Source organism: Chiloscyllium punctatum, chromosome 6, assembly GCF_047496795.1.
Source record: "Chiloscyllium punctatum isolate Juve2018m chromosome 6, sChiPun1.3, whole genome shotgun sequence".
NCBI classification, from domain to species: domain Eukaryota; kingdom Metazoa; phylum Chordata; class Chondrichthyes; order Orectolobiformes; family Hemiscylliidae; genus Chiloscyllium; species Chiloscyllium punctatum.
Window position 1 is genome coordinate 3,034,749 of NC_092744.1, and position 21,766 is coordinate 3,056,514.

General features: G+C 42.0%; 1 protein-coding gene across 2 annotated transcripts in view; it reads left to right on the top strand.

The window, feature by feature from the left end:
- The window catches only part of rhbdd1 (rhomboid domain containing 1), an 88,879-nt gene that overhangs the window by 24,426 nt on the left and 42,687 nt on the right, over window positions 1–21,766 (top strand). For both annotated transcript variants that reach the window (XM_072571892.1, XM_072571893.1), the window contains exons 4-5: window positions 5,785–5,873; window positions 14,268–14,321. In XM_072571892.1, the coding sequence (XP_072427993.1) occupies window positions 5,785–5,873; window positions 14,268–14,321 (143 nt within the window). The remainder of the gene's footprint in view (window positions 1–5,784; window positions 5,874–14,267; window positions 14,322–21,766) is intronic.

The following is a 21,766-nucleotide window of genomic DNA, read 5'->3' on the forward strand; positions in this document are numbered from 1 at the left end:
TCATTGTCTTACCAACTTAATAGAATTCTTTGAATAAGTAGATCTCAGCTATCTGTAAGAATAATAGGGTGGTTATGGTCAGGGATTTTAACTTTCCAAACATTGACTGGGACTGCCATAGTGTTTAGATGGAGAAGAATTTGTTAAATGTGTACAAGAAAATTTTCTGATTCAATATGTCGATGTACTCACTAGAGAAGGTGCAAAACGTGACCCATTCTTGGGAAATAAGGCAGGGCAGGTTTCTGAAGTGTCAGTGGGGGAGTACTTTGGGGCTAGCGACCATAATTCTATTAGATTTAAAATAGTGTTGGAACAGGATGGATCAGATCTAAAAGTTGAAGTTCTGGGATGGCTAATTTTGACTGTATTAAGCAAGAACTTTCAAAAGCTGATGGGGGCAGATGTTCACATATAAAGGGGTGGCTGGAAAATGGGAAGCCTTCAGAAATGAGATAACAAGAATCCAGAGAAAGTATATTTCTGTTAGGGTGAAAGGAAAGGCTGGTAGGTATAGGGAATGCTGGATGACTAAAGAAATTGAGTTAAAAATCACACAACACCAGGTTATAGTCTAACAGGTTTAATTGGAAGCACACTAGCTTTCGGAGCGTCGCTCCAAATTAAATCTGTTGGACTATAACCTGGTGTTGTGTGATTTTTAACTTTGTACAGCTCAGTCCAACACCGGCATCTCCGAAAGAAATTGAGGGTTTGGTTAAGAGAAAGAAGGAAGCATATGTCAGGTATAGACAGGATAGATCAAATGAATCCTTACAGTATAAAGGCAGTAGGAGTATACTAAAGAGGGAAACCAGGAGGGCAAAAAGGGGACATGAAATGGCTTTGGCAAATTGGATTAAGGAGAATCCAAAGGGATTTTACAAATACATTAAGGACAAAAGGATAACTAGGGTGAGAGTAGGGCCCATCAAAGATGAACAAGGTGGCCTTTGTGTGGAACCGCAGGAGATGGGGGAGATACTGAACAAATATTTTGCATCCATGTTTACTGTGGAAAAGGACATAGAGGTATAGAATGTGGGGAAATAGGTGGTGACATCTTGAAAAATGTCCAGATTACAGAGGCGGAAGTGCTGGATGTCTTGAAACGCATAAAAGTGGATAAATCCCCAGGACCTGATCAGGTGTACCCTAGAACTATGTGGGAAGCTAGAGAAGTGATTGCTGGGCCTCTTGCTGAGATATTTGTATCATTGATAGTCACAGGTGAGGTGCTGGAAGACTGGAGGTTGGCTAATGTGGTGCCACTATTTCAGAAAGGTGGTAAGGACAAGCCAGGGAGCTATAGGCCCAGTGATCCTGAGCATGATCTTGATCAGATGGGCCAATGGGCTGAGAAGTGGCAGGTGGAGTTTAATTCCGATAAATGTGAGGTGCTGCATTTTGGTTAAGCGTATCTTATCAGGACTTATACACTTAATGGTAAGGTCCTAGGGAGTGTTGCTAAACAAAGAGATCTTGGAGTGCAGATTCATAGCTCCTTGAAAGTGGAGTCGCAGGTAGAAAGGATAGTGAAGAAGATGTTTGGTATGCTTTCCTTTATTGGTGAGAGCATTGCGTACAGGAGTTGGTGGGGGGGCGGGGGGGTCATGTTGCAGCTGTACAGGACATTGGTAAGGCCACTTTTGGAATATTGCATGCAATTCTGATATCGTGAAACTTGGAAGGGTTCTGAAAAGATTTACAAGGATGTTGCTAGGGTTGGAGGGTTTGAGATATAGGGAGAGCTTGAATCGGTTGGGACTGTTTTCCCTGGAGTGTCGGAGGCTGAGGGGTGATCTTATAGAGACTTATAAAATCGTGAGGGACATGGATAGGATAAATAGACAAAGTCTCTTCCCTGGGGTGGGGGAGTCCAGAACTAGAGGGCATAGTTTTACATGAGAGAGGGGAAAAATATAAGAGACTAAGGACTAACTTTTTCAGAGGGTGGTACATGTATGGAATGAGCTATCCGAGGAAATAGTGGGGGCTAGTATGACTGCAACAGTTGAAAGGCATCTGGATGAGTATATGAATAGGAAGGGTTTGGAGGGGTATGGGCTGGGCGCTCACAGGTGGGACTAGATTGGGTTGGGATATCTGGTCGGCATGGACAGGTTGGACCGAAGGTTCTGTTTCTGTGCTGTGACAAAGTCGATTGAGAGAAAGTCTGTAGATGTCATATACACGGACTTCAGTAAGGTGTTTGATAAGGTTCCCCATGGTAGGCTGATGGAGAAGGTGAAGTTGCATGGGGTCCAGGGTGTGCTCACTAGATGGATAGAGAACTGGCTGGGCAACAGGAGACAGAGTAGTCGTGGGAGGGAGTTTCTGTGACCAGTGGTATCCCACAGGGAACTGTGCTGGGACCGCTCTTGTTTGTGATATATATAAATGATCTGGAGGAAGGTATAGGTGGTCGGATTAGCAAGTTTGCAGGTGACACTAAGAGTGTCAGATAGTGATAATGAAGGGGACTGTCAGAGAATACAGCAGAATATAGATAGATTGGAGAGTTGGGTGGAGAAATGGCAGATGGAGTTCAATCTGGGCAAATGTGAGGTGATGCATTTTGGAAGATCCAAGTCAAGAGCAGACTATACAGTAAATGGAAAAGTCCTGGGGAAAATTGATGGACAGAGAGATCTGGATGTTCAGGTCCATTGTTCCCTGAAGGTGGCAACACAGGTCAGTAAAGTGGTCAAGAGGCATACAGCATGCTTTCCTTCATCGGACAGGGTATTTAGTACAAGAGTTGGCAGGTCATGTTACAGTTGTATAGGACTTTGGTTCAGCCACATTTGTAATACTGCACACAGTTCTGCTCGCCACATTACCAAAAGGATGTGGATGCTTTGGAGAAGGTGCAGAGGAGGTTCACCAGGATGTTGCCTGGTGTGGAGGGCACTAGCTATGACGAGAGGTTGAGTAGATTAGGATTATTTTCATTAGAAAGATGGAGGTTGAGGGGAGACCTGATTGAGGTATAGACAGGGTGGATAGCAAGAAGTTTTTTCCCCAGAGTGGTGGACTCCATCCCTAGGGGTCATGGGTTCAAGGTCAGAGGGGGAAGGTTTTGGGAAAATATGTGTGGAAAGCTCTTTACGCAGAGGGTGGTGGGTGCCTGAAATGCGTTGCCATCGGAGATGGTAGAGGTGAACACGATAGCGTCATTTAAGATGTACCTAGACAGATACATGAATGGGCAAGAAGCAGAGGGATACAGACCCTTAGAAAATAGGCAGCAGGTTTAGATAGGGGATCTGGATCGGAGCAGGCTTGGAGGGCCGAAGGGCCTGTTCCTGTGCTGGAAGGTTCTTTTGTTCTTCTTTTGTACATTAATTCTGGGTGACTTCATAATCTTCATGTCAATTGGATTAGTCAAAATTGGCACAGCAACCATAAGGAGGAGTTCACAGACTGTATTTGAGACAGTTTTCGGAATCTATGTTGTGGTTTCAACCCAGGATCAGGCTGTTTTGGATCTGTTAATGTACAACCTGGCAGTCTTAAAAAATGGTGTCAGAGTAACAGAGCAGCATCTTGTGAATCTGTGGAATTCTTTCATCTTTGAGGACTGTTGAGACTGGGTCATTAAGTATATCCAAGACTGACATGGACAGATCAATAATCAGTAAGACAATCGAGGGCTTTAGGGAAAAGGCAGGAAAGCAATGTTGGGAGAATCATTCAATCAGCTATAATCTCGTTGAATAGCAGAGCAGACTCAGTGTGCTGAATGGCCTACTTCTGCTCCTCCATCTCTATGATCTCTTTCTGCTTCTTGTTGTTTGCAAGCCATTCTTATGCTGGAAAAGCTGCATAGGTGTTGGTTATTCTCTGGTACTTTGCTCAAGTAATCTGATTAATGTCTGATCCGTAACAGGAGAGTCAAGAAGCTATTAATGTTGTCATTCAGTAGCATAGAACATGAGAATTGCTGAAAAAGAGGCACATTTGTCAGTTTTTAAAAATGTTATACTCTTCAGGATATTTTCAAGAATAGCAATATGAAGGCGAACAACATGTGTATACATATGAGAAAAATTGTGTTGATTTGTCAGCAAGTGAACTCTTATTGACTGAGGCAGTCATGTAGAATGCACCAGTTAGGTGATAACTGGCCATTAACAAACTTCGTTTCAATTTGTTTCTATATTGGGCAAGTTGACTCTAGCCCTCATTCCTGAAGAAGGGCTTATGCCCGAAATGTCAATTCTCCTGTTCCTTGGATGCTGCCTGAGCTGCTGCGCTTTTCCAGCAACACATTTTTCAGCTCTGATCTCTAGCATCTGCAGTCCTCACTTTCTCCAAGTTGACTCTAGTCAAAGTATTGCCTTCAGGGACCCACTTAAAAAATGAGGCATTCAAGACGACATGGGGTAATTAGTTGGGTAAAATAATGCATAAGAGAAAGTGAGGACTGCAGATGCTGGAGATCAGAGCTGAAAATGTGTTGCTGGAAAAGCGCAGCAGGTCAGGCAGCATCCAAGGAGCAGGAGAATCGATGTTTCGGACATAAGCCCTTCTTCAGGAATGAGGAAAGTGTGTCCAGCAGGCTAAGATAAAAGGTAGGGAGGAGGGACTCGGGGAGGGGCGTTGGGAATGCGATAGGTACCAACGCCCCTCCCCCAAGTCCCTCCTCCTTACCTTTTATCTTAGCCTGCTGGACACACTTTCCTCATTCCTGAAGAAGGGCTGATGCCTGAAACATCGATTCTCCTGCTCCTTGGATGCTGCCTGACCTGCTGCACTTTTCCAGCAACACATTTTCAGCTAAAATAATGCATATATGGTGCAAACACAGGAGATTGGCATAGAACGTCCCTTAATCTGTTTAGAATAAGGAACTGACAGTAATGGGCAATAACTGTTTGAAAAACTCAAGGCAGTGGACAGCATTAGATGTGATTTTGGTGCTTGAACAGCAGATGTTAAATAATCCTGAGTATACAGAGAATTATGCCTGTTTAAATATAACAAAATAGGTGACAGTCATTCTTTGATTCATACTTCATGGCAATGCCTCAACTAATCAGAGTCGGCCTGTCTAGTTTAATTTAAACAAAACTTGGCACTTAGTTAACTGTCAGTTGTTATTCAACTGGTGCATTTTCTATGGCAATGCCCTGACCAATCCATACATATGCAATCAGTATGCTCTTCCCATTTGATATAAAAATTTTGTTCAGCTTTATATTGGTATTGTTGCAAATGTCCTGCTGACACATTTTTCAGCTCTGATCTCCAGCATCTGCAGTCCTCACTTTCGAAAATATGTCTTTTCTCAGCATTATTGATAATGTGTTCTGAATTTAGCAAAAAAACACAATTTCAGGCAAAGTCTTCTGTCCAATCCTGGTGTAATTACATTAGCCCACATTTACCCTGTATTTGTATCCAGTCATGATCTGTAATGGAATAAATTGTGGTGTCAAAGATTCCTGGATTTTAGTTTCAAAATGGTATGTTTTAGGCGATTTTGTGACCGCTGTCTGTCTGTATTACTGACAGGCCAGTCTAGTTGCAGTTCATTTAAGGAGTTCCTGTCAGAGAAAGTAAATATTTTCTTTTGATTTAAATCAGAATTTTTAGGAATACCTTTCTATTCATTTTAAACAATTATTGATTTAGCTATACCTTCCTAAATTTCACCAAAAACACAATTTCAGAAAAGCAAGCTCTTATTTGAAATTGCCAGAATATTAATTGTGTATTCTGTGTTCAATCAGTATCACTTTTAAGCAGGCACTTGTTAAGAATTTTATTGTCTTCTAGGTCATCTTTTGTTGGCCATCTTTCTGGTATTCTTGTTGGGTTACTATACACCAAAGGGCCCTTGAAGAATTTGATGGAAGTGTGTGCTGGTAGGTGCAACAATCCTCAGTCACATTACTTTTGACTCTCTAACCTTTTTTCATTTTGACATTTGAATACACTTTGCACTTTATTATGTGTCATAAAGTCCTGTATCTAATTAATCATTCAAATTATGGTAATCTTCGATTGATCTTTCAAAAATTCCTGGAGTCTGGGAAGGTCCTAGACGATTGGAAGATTGTTGTTGTAACCCCCTTGTTCAAGAAAGGATCAAGGCAAAAGATGGAAAATTATAGGCCATCATTAAGGATGAGACTTCTAAATTGTTGGAAGTGCAGGGCCAGATTAGAACAAGTCAGCATGGATCTACTAAGGGGAGGTCACACCTGCCAAACCTGTTAGAATTTGTTGAAGAGATAACAAGTAGGTTGGACCCAAGGAAACCCAGTCGATGTTATCTACCGAGACTTCCAAAAGGCCTTTGATAAGGTGCCTCACAGGAGGTTGCTGAGTAAGGTGAGGGCCCATGGTGTTTGAGGTGAGCTACTGGCATGGATTGGGGATTGGCTGTCTGACAGAAGGCAGAGAGTTGGGATAAAAGGTTCTTGAATGGCAGCTTGTGACAAGTGGTGTACCGCAGGGTTCAGTGTTGGGCTGCAGCTGTTCACTTTATTATTAATGATCTGGATGAAGGGACTGGAGGCATTCTGGCGAAGTTTGCCGATGATATGAAGTTAGGCGAACAGGCAGGTAGTTCTGATGAGGTGGGTAGGCTGCAGAAAGGTTTAGACAGTTTAGAAGAGTGCATGAGGAAATGTTTGATGAAATTCATCGTGGGCAAATGTGAAGTCTTGCACTTTGGAAAAAAGAATTCAGGCATGGACTATTTTCTAAACGGTGAGAAAATACATACAAAGGGATCTGGGAGTGCTAGTCCAGGATTCTCTAAAGGTTGACTTGTTCTCTAATGTATTTATTAGAGTTTAGAAGGTTGAGGGGAGATCTAATAGAAACTTACAAGGTAGTGCATGGCTTAGAAAGAGTGAATGCTGGGAAATTGTTTCTGTCAGACGGGGATACTAGGACTCGTGGGCACAGCCTTAGAATTAGAGGGGGCCATGATTGAATGGCAGAGTGGACTTGATGGGCCATATAGCCTTAGTTCCACTCCTCTGTGTCTTATGGTCTTCTGGACTGCCATAGAATGTGCTGGAGACCAATACAAAAACAAGGGGGAGGAATTTACTCTTCTGTCAATTGTAGCAACCATAGCTGCTTTTCTGAATTTTTTATTCAAATTATAATTTTATTATTTAAAAACTTTTGAGTAATCAGAAAATTTATGTAAATCTCGATTTCTTTTTGTTGACATCAAATGGAAGTTTGAAATACTATTAACCACTGCAAGACCTATCCAACCTTGCATATTTTCCAACCCCTTTCTGGTCTCACTGAACCCATCCCCATTCCCACCCCCAACTTATATTTGATGACTTAACCCAGTGAGTGAAATATTAGAGCACTAATATTGACTAAGAGGGCTGAATTTGAATAATATTCCAATGTGACTTCTGTGCTGTCCTGGGAACGTTTCCTCCACCTTGGTCAGTGACTTAAGCAGGTTACTCACTATTGGTGCCATTTGTTCATGTCTGTCATTAGAACTGTTGTTGCCTTGTGTGAGGTGCTGCCAAACTAACTCTTGGCATAAATTGTTTATATTTATTCTCAGAAGATGATTCCAATCTAATTCCATTTTCTTTACTCACTACAGAAGACAAGCAAGGCCAACTGTTCAGTGGTGAATCTGGAGTTCATACGTTGTGTTTATTAGATTACTAGGTTAGATTACTTAGTGTGGAAACAGGCCTTTCGGCCCAACAACTCCACACCGACCCTCCAAGAGAACCCACCCAGACCCATTCCCCTACATTTCCCCCTTCACCTAACACTACGGGCAATTTAGCATGGCCAATTCACCTAACCTGCACATTTTTGGACTGTGGGAGGAAACCAAAGCACCCGGAGGAAACCCACACAGACACGGGGAGAATGTACAAACTCCACACAGGCAGTCACCTGAGGTGGGAATTGAACCAGGGTCTCTGGCGCTGTGAGGCAACAGTGCGAACCACTGTGCCACCGTGCTGCCCACCATTTCTTCTTTATAATACAGATCAACTGCAACCAATATGGATAGGCACATTTTGTTTGATCAGAGTTTGGATATATAACGGTTGCAGAGCAAAAGTCTGGGAATAGTGATCCAGGTCAGACAGGACAGTTGACCAGCAGAAATTGCTGTTCTCCACGTGCACTCTCTTTGGTGTCTTATCCCTCTATGGCTTTGCAAGCTAAGCTAGGCATAGATCCATTCATGCGAGCTCTCTTTCTCATCTGCTCTGAAGCAATTCCAAATCTTTTCTTTATTGCTTTCAAGGTTGGATTTAGGTTTTCGTATAGGATGGTAAAGTGTCAAAAGCAAAGGTTTATCTCCATTACAAGGGGCACTTGTGTTCTTCCTGCCACCGTTCTCTTCCACCTTTCAAGGTACAGCTATGCCATTCAACATATTAGAGAAAAGCCATGATCATAATGAATGGTGGTGCTGGCTCGAAGGACCGAATGGCCTACTCCTGCACCTATTGTCTATTGTCATAAGACTTCTTTTCTTATCTCATCCCTTACTCCTAAAATAAACTTAACCATTTTACAGCATTAATCCAACTGTCTATTCCAAGCTGAATACCACATATACACCCTAATTTCTAACACATTGTTTGCTCTTAACTTTACACAATGAAACTTAGAGAAGAATATCATTGTCGTGGTCAATCCAGCTTTCATAGCTGTTAGTCCTTAAGTAAGGTCCGAATCATTTTCTCTATTTAATGTTCCTGTATTCCGTGAAATAAAGAGCACTTTTTGCTCTGTTCTGAATTAACATCAATTGTAAAGATCTTTGTCTCAACGATAACAGAAGAAGGTTCAACAACTTACTTCATACTTAAATCTGTCTTTGTAAAAAACAGTGCCTCCATTTTGAATTGTGATGTACAAACGATGATACAAAACTTCGAGCTTTAAATATCCTGCTGCTAAACATTTTCAAAATGTCATCATTGCTTTTCTTTGAAACACTCCCTTTCAAGTGCCATAAAGTTGGTCTCTATTTTTCCAAAAGGCCTTTGCTGAAAAAGTCTGAAAATTTAAGGAACATTTGTCAGTGGGTATTTTAAAATAGTAAGAATGAACTGATCTAGATTGATTACCAAGAAGGGAAACCAGCGCCTTCAAGTAGAAAATTCTACCAAAAGCTAATCCTAATTATAGAGGAGGTTTATTTCTTAATGCATCTCTGCTCTCTGTCAGCACTGGTTTTGACATCAGCTCCATGTGAGGAAAATGTTAGAACCATGGTTCCCTAACTTTTTTTATTTGAAATATCACTTTATAAATCTGTGTCCACAGTTCTTAATCCATTTTTTAAAGACTCATTATATACAAGTTGTGCCTGTAAAGAGTGTTTTAATACTGCTTTCAGGTAAGCAGGTAATTACTTACAGTAGCAATTTCAGACCAAACCAGAGCTACAGATTAAATGTGACTCCATGTGGCTCAGTTGTTCGCACTGCTGCCTCACGGTGCCAGGGACCCGAGTTCGATTCCAACCTTGGACGGCTGTCTGTGTAGAGTTTGCACATTCTACCCGTGTCTGTGTAGGTTTCTTCGGGTGCTCCGGTTTCCTCCCACAATTCAAAAATATGCAGATTGGGTGAATTGGCCATGCTGAATTGTCCATTGTGTTCAGTAATGTGTAAGATAGATGCATTAGGCAGGGGTAAATGTAGCGTAATACGATACAGGAATGGGTTTGGGTGGGATACTCTTCAGGCGGTCGGTGTGGACTTGTTGGGCCCAAGGACTTTAGGGATTCAATGATTCTAGCATATTCCAACTGAACGACTTTTAGTGTGGTTTAAGATTGGATGTGTTTGCCTTTTGAGGCAATCAAGTTCACAAATCCAAATCCAATATAAACGACTGTTGGCTAAATCAGTATTTATACCTGTTTTATTGGGTAAAGTAACTTCCAGGTACATGCAAAATTTTGCAGATACTGGGAATCTGAAACAAACATGCAATGCTGGAGAAACTCAGCAGATCAATAGACAGAGAGGAAGAGTGAACATTTTGATTCTGGCATGACTGTCCTTCAGAACTTGACATTTTAACTAGCTTTTCTGTTTCTCTCACCATAAATGCTACCCCAACATTTTGTTTGTTTCACTAACCTCCAGGTGTTCTGTAAACTAACTTCTCCAAACACAGCTCTCCTTCCCTCATGAACTGACAATCTTGGGAATATTTCAGACCCGTGCAAATTCAGCCTAGTTTTTCAGTGTTATTAGTCTTGCAAGGAACTTGGATTATTGAAAAATTTATGTAAGTCAAACTGACTATTTTTCATCAATTCAAAGAATCAATGAACAAATGATTTTTTGTTGTCACGTATATTTTACTGAGAAATACAACAAATATAATGTAAAGCTTTCATTCATTACCACAAAACAGCATCATTTTAATAGTTTAAAAGCAAGAGAAAAATGGGAATAGTTTAAAGAGAAGTCTATCCATGTTTGAGGTCTGAATCAGCTCAAAACCATCGCATCTGAGGTAGTTCACCTCCATCTGACGCACCATTACACAGGAAGAAAATGACAGAAGTACACAGAAAGCCAGGCAACATTATAATCTCATTTGTACACTGCACGAGTCCAAATTCAGGCACCTCAGTCTCATTACACCAGCTAATTTCTTCACTGCTCTCCCCTCAAACAAACAAACAAATGCAAGACTTAGCCCAAAAATCATGGCTGGTCATGACAATTGACAGCTGTGTAGTGAGATGAGTGCAACCATTTCTTTATGTAAAGAGGCAAGTTTGCTTTCCTTGTCTTCCTCTTTTTTTTTGATCCCCTTGTGTTTTTTTCTCTCTATTTCCCACCTGCTAGAGAGATTATTTCAGTTGGCGATGGTTAAGAGTGCACACACGTTTTTGTTGAACCATGTGTAGCTCTAGGGTTGCAGGTTACAGACCATTTCTAGAAAGGCTTTGAGAAGGTGCCATACAAGAGGCTGTTATGCAAGAAAAGAGCCCATGATGTTAAGAGCAAGGCACTAGCAGGGATACAAGATTGGCTGACTGGCAGAGAGTGGGGATGGCGGCATGGTGCTGAGTGGTTAGTGCCACTGCCTCACAGTGTCAGGAACCCGGGTTCGAATCCACCCTCTGGTGACTGACTGACTGTGGAGTTTGCACATTCTCCCCCTGTCTGCGTAGTTTTCTTTCAGGTTCTCCGGTTTCATCCCACAGTCCAAAGAAGTGCAGGCTAGAGTGGATTGGCCATGTTGAATTGCCCTTCATCAGGAATCTCCTTGGATGCTGCCTGAACTGCTGTGCTCTTCCAGCACCACTAATCCAGACCCATGCTGAGTTGTCCATAGTGCCCAGGGATGTGCAGGTTAGGGTGGATTAGCCATGCTGAATTGCCCATAGTGTTCAGGGATGTGCAGGTTAGATGGATTAGCCATGGGAAATGCGGGGTTACAGGGATACGTTAGTGGTGTGGGTCTGGGTGTGGCTCTCTTGAGCTAGTCAGTGTGGACTTGCTGGGCCAATGACCTACTTCCACACTCTAAGGATTCTGTGATTCTATGATTTCATGTTTGAGAATGACTGGTCTGGACAGCTTCATACGTTTTGGGAAGATATCATTGTTCCAGCACTTTCAAGTGCATTACTGAAATTGCCCTTGGTACTTCACACCTTTAATTTAGCTGGGAAGAAAGCACTTCACTCTTCTATGTTACTTGGCAGTTTTTTAGGTTTTTATCCCAAATGTCTGGTAAGATACCATTTGCCCTGAGTGGTGTAAGAGTACGAATCCCATAGGCAAAAGTGAGGAATGCAAATACTGGAGATTAGAGTCCAGAGTGTGGTGCTGGAAAAGCACAGCAGGTCAGGCAGCATCCGCGGAGCAGGAGAGTCGACGTTTCGGGAAAAAGCTCTTCATCAGGAAGGCACTAGCCCCTTCATCCTGATGAAGGGCTTTTGCTGAAACGTCGTCTCTCTTGCTTCTCGGATGCTGCCTGACCTGCTGTGCTTTTCCAGCACTACTCTCTATGAATCCCAGAAGGGCTTATGAGCATGAGTGTCATGTTGACTCTTCAAACATGATTGTTGCTTCGAACAGAATTTTCCAAATGAAGGTTGTGGTCTCCTTCAGTGGTATTTATGGCTGTAGATTGTTCAATGATCATCTGCTAACAAACACAAATCAAACATCTTTACAGGAGGTAATGCTGAAACTAGCTAAATTCCACAGAAGCAGATGCCCACGTGTAAATCCCTAGATTGTGCAATATTACAATAAGGAACTTTTTTGACAAAAGTTATCTGTTGTGAATTGAATTTTCTAAGTTTCGTGTTGAGTTCAATTACAGATTTAACATGCTATATAATTGAGGGATCAAAACATGGCAACAAGAGAAATATGCCTCTGTTGTTTCATGGATTTTCACCTTTGGCAGGAGTTAATAATGTCGATAACAAGTCATTTAGTCAAAAATAAAGCCATAAATTTAGTCCAATCATATTCACTTGAGAGCTGCAATCTTCTTGAGTATATGTCTGCACTAACAATAATGGAAAGACTAATTTCAATAACATTTTAAAGGTTTTTTAAATGAACCATTGTTATTGATAGTTTCTCACAAGTACACATCGATAAAGTTTAAAAACAAACCACTTAATTTGAATACAATGGGTCCAATCGGTGATGGTTGGGGTCATATAAAGATCATGTGTAGCTCCAGAATTGCAGCTTCCAGACCATTTCCAGAAGGGCTTGATAAGGTGGCATGTAGGAGGCTTCTAAACAAGAAAAGCTCTCATGGTTTTAGGGGCAAAGTATTGGCATGGATAGAGGATTGGCTGACTGGCAGAAGGCAGAGAATGGGGATAAAGGGGTCTTTTTCAGGATGAATGTGGATGACCAGTGGAATTCCAGAATAGTCAGTCTTGGGGCCATAACTGTTATAGTTTAATGATCAGATGAAGGAACTGAAGGCATTCTTGCTAGGTTTGCAGATGGCACAAACTGAAGTGGAGGGACGGGTTATGTCGAGGAGATGTGGAGGCTACAGAATGCCTTGGGCAGGCTGGGAAATTGGGCAAAGAAGTGGCAGATGGAATACAATGTGGGAACATGTAGATTCACTTGGTAGTTAGGAAGGTAAATGCAATGTCAGCATTCATTTCAGATGGGCTTGAATACAAGAGTAGGGACATATAGCTCAGCCTGTATAAGGCTCTAGTCAGACCGCATTTGGAATATTGTGAGAAGTTTCTAAGAAAGGTGGCATTGGGGACGGGTCCATAAGTGGTTACAGGAATGATCCCAGGAATGAAGGGCTTGTCATATGAGGAGTGGTTGGGGACTCTGGATCTGTGCTTGTTGGAGTTTAGAAGGATATGGGGGGGATCTCATTGAAACTTACAGAATACTGAGGCCTGCATAGAGTGACCGTGGAGAGGATGTTTCCAGTAGTAGGAGAGACTGACCTGAGAGTACGACCTCAGGGTGAAAGGGTGACACTGAGGTGTGGAGGCATTTCTTTAGTCAGAAGATGGTGAATCTGTGGAACTTATTGCTGCAGAAGGCTGTGGAGACCAAGTAACATTGGCACCATACAAATGCCAGACAATAACCTATCTAATAAGAGCCAATCTAACCACTGCCCCTTGGCATTCAATCGTGTTGCTATCACTGACCATAACCCCCCCCACCTCCCCAACCACCATCACTATGAATATCAAAGGGAATGGCATTGACCAGAAACTCAGCTGATCTTGCAGTGGCTACAAGGGCCGGTGATGGATTATGAATAATGGTCTTGTTACCACTGTGCCAACCAGTTGGCGATACCCACATCCCACCGGCAAAGAACAAAAGTTGATGTTTAAGGCATCTCCACACGGCAAATGGCGAAAGGTTTTGACCACCACGTTCACTAGGGAAGTGAACTCTATCACTTTATACTCTCACTCAACACAGGTGGGGCAGTTTTGGTTTGAAGCTTCAAAGGTTGTCTTGTATGTCAACATCTTCGGTATTTTAAAATAACACTAGTAAAACTTAGGTATTAATAATTTTAGTCCTTGCTGGTTATGAATTACCCCTAAACTCTACTGGAGGGCAAAAAATTAAAAATCTAATGATACAGACGACACTAACATAAGGTAATCTTTGGCCAAATAATGGTAGACAGCTACATGGTTCACAGATTTTATTGTCCATGTGATGCTCAATTTATTGATATGACCCAATATCCTAAACCCTTTGCAGTTATTGTAATATCTTTCTATTATTTGACAGACGCTGTTTCATCGAGTGCCTCTTCGAGACGACAAGTCAGATTCAATAACCGAGGTTAGTTCAAACTTATTTTCCTCATCTCATTCACATTCCATTCCCTTACAAGAGGTAAAGGGGGAAAATGCCTTGGTGATTTACAAGGATGTTGCCAAGCTTGGAGGTTTTTGAGCTATTGGGAGAGGCTGAGTAGGCTGGGGCTATTTTCCTTGGAGCGCAGCGGCTAAGGGGTGATCTTATAGAGGTTTATAAAATCCTGAGGGACATGGACAGCGTAAATACACAAAGCCTTTTCCCTGGGGCGGGAGGGTCCAGAACTAGAGGGCATAGGTTTAGGGTGAGAGAGGAAAGATTTAAAAATGATCTAAGGGCAATTCCTTTCTCACATGGGTGGTGCATGTGTGGAATGAGCTGCCAGAGGGAAGTGGTAGAAGCTGGTACAGTTACAACATTTACAGGCGTCTGGATGGGTTTATGAATAGGTGGTGTGTCAATGCTGCTCCTTTAACAAGGTTAGGTTGCCCTTGGTATTTTTTTTCCAGAGGGGTTGTAAATGCATAGATTCTGGTTTGTATGGGTTTTAGGGCCAGTTTGATTATAGCCAGCAGATATTGCCTCAGGAAAAAGGCTATCAAGTTTCAACAAAACTCTTGAATTAGCGGGTTTTGAGAAGATTTGTAGCTCAGGTTGAGGTTCTAGATGTAGGTTTGTTCGCTGAGCTGGAAGGTTCACTTTTGAGACATTTCGTCACCATATTAGAGTGAGCCTCCAAGCCTAGTATGGTGACGAAACATCTGAAAATGAACCTTCCAGCTCAGCGAGCAAACCTACGTCCAAACACTTGTATATTGAAAGGGGAGAGGCCAGCTCTCCTGGCTCAGCTTTTCTCTGGTTTGGTTTGGTTTGGTTTGGTTCTAGCAGTCTGGCTGCTGGGGAATCCAAAGAAGCAGCTACAGTGGAAGGAGGTTGCATGTTAACTCTGTCTGCCATGTCTCTCTCTTCTGTAAGAACCTATGCCTGATTTTACCTTTTTGCCAAGGGGGTGTTTATAGGGACTTGTTGCAGGCATTTGGAACAGCATCACTAAATTGGGAGGGTCTGCTGGGTTTTCAGATAGGTTGAGTTATTCTATCCTCTTGTCCTTGTGTTTCATTCGGTACTCTGTAAATAAATTCAGTTTTGTATAAAACCAAGGGGTTTTGACCAGCTGCATCACCCCCGGAATATTCACTTTATACCTGCTTAAAGCAACTAGAAAAGTTAGGATCCGGGTTTCCTGCTTGACATGTTTTGAGGTGGTCTCAAAATAGGCTTGATCCATAACGGAAGGTTTAGGGGGATATGGGCCATGTGTTGCAAATGGGATGAGATTAGTTGAGGATATAAGACCATAAGACATAGGAGTGGAAGTAAGGCCATTCGGCCCATCGAGTCCACTCCGCCATTCAATCATGGCTGATATCTGGTCAGCATGGACAAGTTGGCTGAAGGGTCTGTTTACATGCTGTACATCTGACCCTATGATTACCAACTAACAGCTCTCTACACCGGTTCCTTGCTGAAATTATTGCCAAATGTCTTGAGTCTTTACATTGTACAGCAGCTCCTCCTCCATATCTTTAACTTGGTGTTAAATTGGGGGAAGGTAAACTACAACAATATTAGGCAGGAACTGGAGAGTGTTGATTGGAGGCAGCTATTTGAGGGTCAATCCACACTGGACATGTGGGAGTATTTCAAACAGCAATTGATAGGAGTTCAGGAGCAGTGATCCTGTGAGAATGAAGGATCGGTGTGGCAAGTTCTCTGAACCTTGGTCAGAAAAAGAAAGGAAACATGCGTAAGGTTGAGGAGAATGGGAACTGACAAAACCATGGAAGTAAATAAGGAAAATGGGAAAGAAACTCAGCAAGGTATTAGAAGGCCTAAAAGGGGTCATGAAAAGTCATTAGCAAACAGGACTAAGGAGAATCCCACGGTTATTTATATGTAAATAAAAAGCAAGAGGGTAGCCAGGGAAAGGGTTGACCCACTCAGAGACTAAAGAGGGAATGTATGTGTAGAGTCAGAAGAGGTAGGTGAGGTCTTAAAGAAATACTTTGTACAGTATCGATATTCATTAAAGAGAAGGAATTGGTGGAGTATGATATCAGGGAAGGGAATGTTGAATTTCTAAGTCAAGTTGCCATTAAAAAGGAAGAGTGTTGTGCTTATTAAAAAGTATTCAAATAGATAGATCCCATCATGACCCAAGGACTTATGTCAGAATATTGAGGGAAGCCAGAGAACCAATTGCTGGAGCGTTGATGGATAATTTATATCCTCTTTGCCCAAGGTGTGGTCTCAGAGGACTGGAGAATAGCCAATGTTGTCCCAACGTTTAAAAGGGGTAATAGAGATAGAACATAGAACATAGAAGAATACAGCGCAGTACAGGCCCTTTGGCCCTCGATGTTGCGCCGATCCAAGCCCACCTAACCTACACTAGCCCACTATCCTCCATATGCCTATCCAATGCCTGTTTAAATGCCCATAAAGAGGGAGAGTCCACCACTGCTACAGGCAGGGCATTCCATGAACTCACAACTCGCTGAGTAAAGAACCTACCCCTAACATCTGTCCTATACCTACCACCCCTTAATTTAAAGCTATGCCCCCTCGTAATAGCTGACTCCATACGTGGAAAAAGGCTCTCACAGTCAACCCTATCTAAACCCCTAATCATCTTGTACACCTCTATCAAGTCACCCCTAAACCTTCTTTTCTCCAATGAAAACAACCCCAAGTGCCTCAGCCTTTCCTCATACGATCTTCCTCCCATACCAGGCAACATCCTGGTAAACCTCCGCTGCACCCGTTCCAGTGCCTCCACATCCTTCCTATAGTATGGTGACCAAAACTGCACACAATACTCCATAATCCAGGAAATTACAGGCCTGTGACCCTAATATCAGTGGTATGGAAATTATTGGAAAAGATTCTCAGGGACAAGATCTGTATGCATTTAGAAGCAAACAGACTCATTAACAATAGACAGCATGGTTTTGTGAGGGGGAGGTTGTGCCTCACTAACTTGATCGAGTTTTTTGAGGAGGTGACAAAGATGATTGAGGGAAAAGCAGTTGATGTTGTCTACATGGACTTTAATAAAGCCTTTGACAAGGACCCCCATGGCAGACTGGTACATAAGGTGAAGTCACATGGTATCAGGAGTGAGCTGGCAAGAGGGATACAGAACTGGCTTAGTCACAGAAGACAGAGGGTAATGGTGGAAGGATGCTTTTCAGAATGGAGGGCTGTGACTAGCAGTGTTCCACAGGGATCAGTGCTGGCACCTCCACTGTTCATAATCTACATAAATGATTTGGAGGAAATTGGAGCTGGTCGAATTCGTAAGTTTGTGGATGATACAAAGATTGGTGGAGTTGTGGATTATGAGGAGGATTGTTAGAAGATACAGCAGGATATAGATCGGTTGGAATCATGGGCAGAAAAATGGCAGATGGAGTTTAATCCTGACAAATGTGAGGTGATACATTTTGGAACATCAAGTACAGGTAGAAATTATACGGTGAATGGCAGAACCTTTAGGAGTATCGATATGCAGAGGGCTCTGGGTGTGCAGGTGTGCAGGTCCACAGATCAGGGGCAGCACGGTGGCACCAGGTTCGATTCCAGCCTCTGGCGACTGTCTGTGTGGAGTTTGCACGTTCTTCCTGTGTCTGTGTGGGTTTCCTCCGGGTGCTCTGGTTTCCTCCCACAGTCCAAAGATGTGCAGGTCAGGTGAATTGGCCATTCTAAATTGCTCATAGTGTTAGGTGCATTAGTCAGAGAGAAATGGGTCTGGGTGGGTTACTGTTCGGAGAGTCGGTGTGGACTGGTTGGGCCAAAGGGCCTGTTTCCACACTGTGGGGAATCTAATAATAAAAGTCACTGATGGTGGCAGTGCAGGTAGGTAAGGTAATGAAACAAGTCTATGCTATGCTTGCCTTTATTGGAAGGGGCAATGAGTGTAAGGATAGACAAGTTATGATGCAGCTTTACAGAACTTTAGTTAGGCCACATTGGAATATTGTGTACAGTTCTGATCACCACACTACCAGAAGGATGTAGATGCTTTGGAGAGGGTACAGAAAAGTTTTACCAGGATGTTGCCTGGTTTTGGGGGATTTTAATGATGAAGAAAGGTTGGATAGACTGGGCTTGTTTTCACTGGAACGCAGGAGTTGAGGGAAAACCTGATGGAAGTTTAAGATTATGAATGGCATGGATAGAATGGAAGGTATGAGGCTTTTTTCCAGGGTGGATGGGTCAGTTACTAGGGGACACATGTTCAAGGTGTGGGGTGGGGGAGTTTAAAGGAGATGTGCAAGATAGGTTTTTCCTACAAAGGGTGGTGAGTGCCTGGAATGTGCTGCCCGAGGAGGTGGTGGAAGCAGACACAATGGCAGCATTCAAGAAGCCCCTGGACAGATACATGAATAGGAAGGGAATGGAGGGTTAGGGTCCTGTAAGTGAAGAGAGTTTTAGTACGGAAGGGCGAAATGCATAGGAGCGGGCTTGGAGGGGCCGAAGGGCCTGTTCCTGTGCTGTATTGTTCTTTGTTCTTTGTACTTATATCTGAACTGTCTCGACCCTAACACTCCAGATCGGCCCATATGATTTCCTCCCTGATTTCCATGATCAAACTTAATCCCCTGTATTCATGGCCATTCCTTTTTGTATTATTGTCAAATAGGTATCATCAGAATCCATGGAACTAACATGCAAATCAACTATGATTGAATTAAATAAGTTTGAGGGGCTGAATGGCCTTCCCCTATGCCTATGTAGGTACTTTCCTCAACTTCTTCACAACTCCCTTCAAGACCACTGAATATCTCTTTCTCTATTCATTGCTATAACTTCTCTCTTTCTACTGTTTACAAATGATCACCCCATCTTTAATTTGCTTTTTGTGGTCTGAGTGACTTCAACTTTTGGTAGTTGGGATAGTTTTTGTTGAGCAGACCTTTTGAGGTGCATTCAGGTGAACATTTTTGGCCCACACGTAGCAAGTGTAACAGTAGAAGGTGCAGTTCTGGGTATTGTTTTAGAACATGAAGCTGGACAGACGCAAGAAGTCGCAATAAGAAAGAACTTTGTTTGTAGAGATCATAATTCGGCGCAACATCGAGGGCCGAAGGGCCCATTACTGCGCTGTAATGTTCTATAATTCTGTTAGTTTTGCCATAATTACAAAAAAGGACAAATTTAGAACAGGAGTTCTCGGTTAGGCCAAGGCCACTTTCCTTATGTTGAGTGATTTAGCAAAAGTAGCTGCTTGCAAGTAAATAAGTGGGAGGCATTCAAAGGGTTCAGAATAAAAATCTTTCCGCAAAGAGAGAATATGGATGGCCAAATCTAAAGCTTTTAGTTCCAGATGTCGTCGAATTCAGATTTCCTGCTGCTATGGCGACCTCTGAACCAGTGTCCCCAGTGATATTATCCTGTGGTTCTGTGTGACTGGTGCAGTGACTATGCCATTGCCTTCCCTCTTGTTGAATAAGCAGGCTTTATGGGATAGATTTTCAACCAACTGTTCACACAAAATTGTTGCTGATTGACTGCCCTTTATTGAAACTGCATGAATTTTAACAGCCCAAAAATCTTAATACTATACACACGTGACTTACTATTCCATTTTTATTACACAGTTTGTCAATTTCCATCATTTCCTGTGTAAACCTATTGTGCTATAATTGACGTCTGCCAGCTGATTTAATTTATTCCTGATCAATGAACATCATCCGGAAGCTGTCTCAGGAAGTTTTTGAAATCGGGCACGAACATGTGGGTTTTTAAATTTTCAGCAGCTGTATTTTCAATTAAGTTTTTTCTTTTCACCTTTTTGTTTGGTTTCTCTCAATGTTATCTGATTTTTTTTAATGTGTTAAAGTTAAGAATCTTCCTGTTTCCTCATTATCCAGTTGAATGTTGAAAGGAAATCAGATTTTGCTGTCCGTGCTGTGCCTCTATGTCTCCCTTTGGCACCATTCTGACCATAAACAAATCTCTAGCACAGTCACTTATCCCTCCCATACAAAGGCTGGTTTAATGTTTATATGCCAAAGGATCATGAACCCAATGAGGCTGCCCTTCAAGGAATGTGACAACTGCAAACTTTGGCATTGAATTTAATCAGCTCTGGCCAATGGCAGCATACCTGTACTACTTGTCCAGCAATGGTCCAGTTTGTGTGTATGTGTATATACACCATCTGTGCACATAGATCCACATTAGTAACTACTACTTTGGAAGTATATCCCTTTACAGGCACTTTATTTTACAAACAGTTGAGATAATTTGCTAACCTGCCCATTGCTTGGTGAAAACAGTCCCATCACTTATGTGTTTTTTTTAGCTACTTTTGTACATAGGTGGGCTCAGAGTGATGAGATAAATAGTGAATGGGGAGGTCACCTTGAGTTCATCCATCTCAAGAAAAATTTGCAATCTCCAGATCATTTTATACACTTTGGATAAAGCGAAAGTTTTTACCTCCACATTCAACTGAATTAGCTTCACTAAATCAAATATACTTCTCCAAAAGAAGTGTAATCTTTCTGATACTAATGTGCCTGGTATTTTCATATGACATGAATATGAACAGGTTTATAAAGCAGCCACAATCCATCCTGCTATTTCTTGATTTTATTTCTAAACCATCCTTCAGTTTAATTTTACAAAAGTGAAGATTTATAATGCTGTCAATCCCTTTGAAATTAAATACAGTCTTCACAAACTTTTATATTTTGCTTTCGAGACTGTTAGTTCATAGAATCTCAGATGGCGTTAGGACTGTATCTCTTCTGCTTAATTCTTTGATCCCTGCTAAGGGCAAGTGTGGAAAGTCAATCCCATTCCCCCCTCCAAATAAAGATATCAGTTCCATTTTGTTTCATAATTCAGAACTAGTCTTGTGATCTCAATGTATTTCAGGTTTTACATGCAACATTTTTCTCTTATGATTGGCTTTATGTTTTCCTTGAGAAAACCACTTTTTTTTAATGTGAACATGGAAAGGAAGTAAGAGAACACTCTACCCCTTGAGACTACTCCTTCGTTTTTATGATCAGGCCTGATCTTCTGCCTCAGGACACGCAAACATGATATCTTGAGAGACTAATATTTTATCTATCTCAGGCTTGAATATACACAATGATCGAGAACATACGACCATCTCTAGTAGAAACTTCCAGAGATCCAACCTGTGTCTGTCTTTTAATTTCTCAATATGTGAATTTCTAAGCCTTGCCTAACAAGTAATCTCCAATGTAATAAGCTGCACTCTGGAGAAATCTAGCACATTCTGTTGCAGTCTAATCACAGTACATCCTTTCCCCTCCCATCATGCAAGCTCTCACTAATATTCGGGTTTAGTTCTTTGGTTACTGTGTTTTAGGAGTTTTCAACTTTTTCACAAAGTATTTGGAGAAAATATTTGACTAAATGCATATTTG